The sequence below is a fragment of the Suricata suricatta genome, chromosome 12, assembly GCF_006229205.1.
Source record: "Suricata suricatta isolate VVHF042 chromosome 12, meerkat_22Aug2017_6uvM2_HiC, whole genome shotgun sequence".
In the NCBI taxonomy this organism is placed as follows: domain Eukaryota; kingdom Metazoa; phylum Chordata; class Mammalia; order Carnivora; family Herpestidae; genus Suricata; species Suricata suricatta.
In genome coordinates this window covers 8,751,328-8,756,255 of record NC_043711.1, presented here as the reverse complement: position 1 = coordinate 8,756,255, position 4,928 = coordinate 8,751,328, and the positions used below count along the sequence as shown (strand labels likewise).

Below are 4,928 nucleotides of genomic sequence, written 5' to 3'. Positions count from 1 at the left end.
TCCCCACCCAAAGGGGGCCCGCCACCCCTCCCCCCTCCCAGAGAGGCCCTGAGGCGTGACGTTTTGGACTGGCTGTTCATGAGCACACTGGGCCCTAGTGAGCAGTGACTGTCCCCTCCCGGCCCGGCGCCCCCAAAGAGCAGCATGCGGCAGGGCTGTTACAAAGGCGTTTAGTTTATTCTCCTCAGTGTCACTGATACTCTCCTGGTTCACATTTCCCAGGGCGGCTCCTCTCCTTACAGTAGTTAATGTGCAATCTCACTTACGGGCCCGGGGAGTGGGGGGTCGGCCCAGGGCGGGGAGGGCGTTGGCACTTCACACGGACAGGGCGGGCGGTCTGTCCTGCGTGAAAGAGGCGGGTGAGTGGGCGGCCGGGGGAGGTGGGGGGGGGGCCCCCACAGTCCTTTTTTTTTTTTTTTTTTGCGTTGGTTGGTGGTTCTCCATTCGTGCTCCTCCCTGGGCTGCCCGGGGTGGGGGGACCATGCAGCTCAGGGCAGGGCAGGGGAGGGGAGGGAGAGAAGGAAAAGCAGCAGGCCGCCCAGGAGGTGGGGAGGGCAGGAGGGGCGCAGGGGTGGCTCCTGGGGTAAGGCACAACCCTGTCTTTGGCTCTCCTGGTGAGGAGTTTCCTCCCCTGCACCCCTGCCTGGCCCCTCCCCCCCCAACACACAGTCCCGGGAGCCGGGGGCACCTCCTGGGGTCCCTGAAATGAGGGGGCTCTGCCACCCAACCCAGTGCTGAAGGGGCTTGAAGGAGGGACAGGGGCAAGCCCCACCCGAGGACAAGGCAGGGAGGGGCTGGGCAGGGGCTTGTCCAGGACAAAGGGGTGGGGAGGGAGAAGACCCCAGTCCCAGAGAGCTGGCCCCTGCTAAGGCCTGGAAGGAGGGGAGCGCCTGGGGACTCCTTCCTCGTGGGGTCTGGCTGGAGCCCCAGCCCACCCCTCGGCCTTGGCCGGCCGGCAGCTTGCCAAGTGACCAGGTATTGTGCTTTGGGACAGATGCTGGGGCGGGACGTCAAGGCCAGCGAGAGGGCGTGGGGGGGGTGCGACTAAGGTGCTTGTGCTTTAGCTGGGGCGTCGCTCCCCCACACACCGGGCCGGCGAGGGCTAAGGTGCAGGGGCCAGGCCAGGAAAGTGGGGTGGTGGGGCCCCAGCCAGACCAAACACCCCCCACCCCCACAGGATGACGTCAGGAGGGGAGGACCCCTTCCCAGACCGGTGGGGGCTGCTGGAGGGGGGGGGGGAGATCTCTGAGTCAGATTCCAAGGATCAGGGCTGACCCCCACCCCACCTCCCATAACCCCCTGCCTCTGGAGAGGCTACTGGGAGCACTGGGCCCTTCGGATAGGGGAGGAGACGAGACGAGAGGCAGTGGGGACAGGGCCAGAAGAAAAGGTGAAATTGTAAAGGACACCCAGTGTGGGGGACGGGGAGTAAAAAGAAGAACCCTCCACAGAGTTCACATGTACAACTCAAAAAAACACAACCCCCTCGCGCTGGGCGAGGACAGAAAGCGGAATGGTTAGAGAAAATTCTGCAAACTGCTAACGATGGAAGCAGGCCCTGCCTTATCCCCAGAAGCTGGGCTAAGCCAACAGGCCGAGGCCAGGGCCCCCCCTTCCAATGGAGCCCCGCTGGGGAACAGAGGAGCGACGGGGGAGCTGGTCAGAGGCCCGGCCAGGTCCCCACCTCAGAAATGCGCACCCACACTCCACACTCACACTCGCATTCAGCCTGCCCCCACCCCCACCCCGTCCTGCCTGCCGCGTCCCCCCCAGGGACTGAAGGGGACATCAGACAGTCCCGTTGGTTTGAAAAATAAAAGGAATCTTATACTTCAATATTTCATTAGCTAAAAAAATGCTTTAAAAAGTATGTACAGGGGGTGGGGGCAGCATGGGATGTGGGGGTGGGGGGGGGGAGGGCAGCAGCCCCCAGCCTGTTCCCCTGGCTTCTAGCCCTGGCCCTACTGCCTCTCCTATTCATTTGTTGAAAAGCAAAACTTCTACACACACACACACACACACACACACACACACACACACGCACGCACGCACCCACACGCACACAGTTCTGTGAGCCCAGGAAACCTCTCGTATTCGCAGAGACCTTCAGTCTGTCCCCGAGAGCCTCCCACTTGGGACCTGCCCCACTCAGGCCCCAGGGAAAAGGTGGGGGCCACAGAGGTGAGCACTGGGTGGGGGGGAGAGAAGGGCGCAGGGCCCGCTGCCACCCCACCACCTTAGGTCAGCTGTAGAGTTTCTCTGAACCTCAGTTTCCTCAGCTGTGAAATGGGCAGTCCCCTCAGCCTCGCCTACCCCAGCCCCCAGGCGCAGGGACGGACGAGTGAGTCAGGAAGGCGCTTTTGGAAACACGGAAGCACTGGGAGGCGGTGGCAGGAGGGGTCCTGAGAACCCTGGGGCCCCTGCAAGTCCCAAGAGGTTGCAGCGAGGGGCCCAGGGCCTGGGGAGGGAGCCTTCCTGAGCCCCCCCAGGCTGGCCCCTCCCCGCCTGGCCTGGTGAGTGGAGAGACCACTGCTAGGGGTTAGGAGAGGGGGCGCAGGCGCCCCCCCGACAGCGCCCGAGTGTGCTAGGGAAGGCAGTGCATAGCTCGCACCGGTTTGCTACCCTCTCCCAGCCCGCTCGGATTGGGGTCGGAGAGTGGGATGGGGAGGCAGAGGGGCTGGGAGCATGCAGCGCCCCCCGCGGGTCCTGGGGAGGGACAGTAGCTCGTGACCAAGATGGTGGGAGGGTGTGACTGGGGGGGGAGGGGAGTGTGACGGCCCCGCGGGGAGGGTCCGGTGGTAGTTACTGGAGGGCCTCGGCCGAGGGGCCGGCCTCGCCGTCGTGGCTGGCCGTCTCGAAGCTGTGCTCCACGCCCATCATGTCCGGCTCGATCTTGCCCGTGTCGCTGATGAAGGTGGTGTAGGCGTCGCCCTCGGCCATGAGCACCTTGAGCTTGGGGATCCAGCTCTTCCGCACGACGCGGCGGGCGTTGGTGCACATGTCGGCTGCGATGGCGTTCATCTCACTCTCCTTAAAGTTGGGAGCAAAGTTCTGGCAGTAGTCTGTGAGGGCACAGAGAGAGCGTGGTCAGGCGGGGCTGGCCACCCCGACCACAGATACGCAGCCATGCTGCTCCTTGATCGACACACACCCACACAGCAACCCTAAACCCCCCTGCGAGGCGGCAGAACGAGAAACTCGCAAGGCAGGCCGACCCCTTGCCTGACTGAGCTTGGCCGTGTGCAGGGTCTGAGAGGGTGGCCCGGAGCTCTTGAAAAATCTGGGTCATTTGCCAGAATTTAGGAACCGGGAGTCTCCACAGGAAAACCTGGACTTTTCTCCTGACTGCTGGCTGGGGCTCGGCTGCTTCCCGCTCACAGGACTCCCCAAGGACCCTCCCCCACACTCCTACCCCCACATCTGACACAGGCTCATCTCTGGTGCCCCCCGCCCTATGACGAAATCTACCCAATCACAGCCCTCTTCCCAACAAGCCTACATTGAGCCTCCGAACCCCATCCATCGATCAGGGCCAACACCGAAAAGGACCAGCCATCTGCCCCACCCCGCCAGACACTCACACTTGACCGCGTGAAGGACGCGACTGTCCAGCGGTTTGCGGCTGGGGTTGTTGGAGGAAGAGCGGATGCCGGTGCCACAGCTGTTAGCCAGCGTGTTCCTGGGGTGGGGGGCATGGAGGAGGGGTGTCAGGGCCCCCGTGGTAGGGGGTGCGTACGGGGTGGCCCCTCTCCCCCCACTGGGCTCTGCAAGGGCCTCACCGATCAAAGAAGGAGGCCAGGAGGCGCCGCAGCAGGACCTTGTGCCGCGTGCCCGCGCTGACGTGACAGTTCATGAGCTGCGCCCTCGTGATGTACACATTGGTGCCTGCAGTGGGGAGCAGGAGGGTGGCCGGGGGGCCCCGAACTGCCACGTTCCCCACTTGGCCAGGTCCTGGCCTGGGCCCGGCCAAGACGCTCCCTGACAACTGGCCCCGGCACGGCCTTGCCAGCGGCCAGGAAAAGGACAGGTGGCAGTGCTGCCGTGCGCGGGCACCTATGTCATGCCGGGCCCTGCTCGCACACTGGGGACTTCTGCCCACACAAGCACCTGGGCATCAAAAAGAACAGGCAGCGGAAGCTCACACCAAGGCCCCCCAACTCCAGGATTCTTAAGCACTGTGTCAGGTAACCCCCAAACCACCCTGTGAAGCCGCTCCTCTACCCACGTGGCCCACAGTGCCGACCAACAGTTCTCCCAGCTTCTGGGGCAGAAACCTGGAGGCCGCCAGGGGGTGTCAGCTGCCTCAAGACACGGCCAGCGGGTGGCAGCAGGGCTAGGGTCAGGCCCCAAGGCTGGCAACTAACCACCATGCCACAGGCGCTGTCCCGGAAGGCACGACGTGGGAGGGAAGGGGGGTTTCGGGGAGGAAGAGACGCTGGCCCACCTGTCACCAGCTCCAGCTTCTCCGAGGGGTCCCCCTCATCGTAGAGCTTGGGGTGGCAGCGGTTGCCGATCTGGTTGATGAGCTCGGCTGGGAGAGACGCCAAGTCTTGTCGCACCCGGATGCGATTCCGGGACTCGGGGGCCACCTGCTCGGGGAGGGCCTCCACCTTCTCGGCTTCGGGGGCAGAGAGCAGCACGTGTCGGGGACAGGGGCTGCGGGGGGCAGGGAGGGGTAGCGGGGGCCGGGGAGGGCAGGGCAGGGCGGGCACCTCACCTGTCTGGCCGACATTCATCATGCTGTACATGGTGTACATGTTGCAGATCTGCCGGTACTGCTCGTCCGTGCCCTCCTCGCCTGCGTCCTCCTCCTCATCCTCCTCGTTGTGGTAGGAGCCGGGGCTGTCGCTCGTATAGGCACTCGAGGTGCCCGGGCTGGTCCGCTCCGACGTGCTGGGCCCGCTCACCACGCCCCCTGCCGCCGCCGC

General features: G+C 64.6%; 1 protein-coding gene across 1 annotated transcript in view; it reads right to left on the bottom strand.

Moving 5' to 3' along the window:
* Positions 1–400: 400 nt before the first annotated feature.
* NACC1 (nucleus accumbens associated 1) overlaps positions 401–4,928 on the bottom strand; it is a 5,338-nt gene continuing 810 nt past the window's right edge. The window contains exons 2-6 of the mRNA XM_029919022.1: positions 4,718–4,928; positions 4,445–4,618; positions 3,780–3,885; positions 3,582–3,679; positions 401–3,062 (exon numbers count right to left, since the gene is read on the bottom strand). The exon at positions 4,718–4,928 is cut by the window's right edge and continues 31 nt beyond it. Of these exons, the coding sequence (XP_029774882.1) occupies positions 2,803–3,062; positions 3,582–3,679; positions 3,780–3,885; positions 4,445–4,618; positions 4,718–4,928 (849 nt within the window). The 3' untranslated portion in view covers positions 401–2,802. The remainder of the gene's footprint in view (positions 3,063–3,581; positions 3,680–3,779; positions 3,886–4,444; positions 4,619–4,717) is intronic.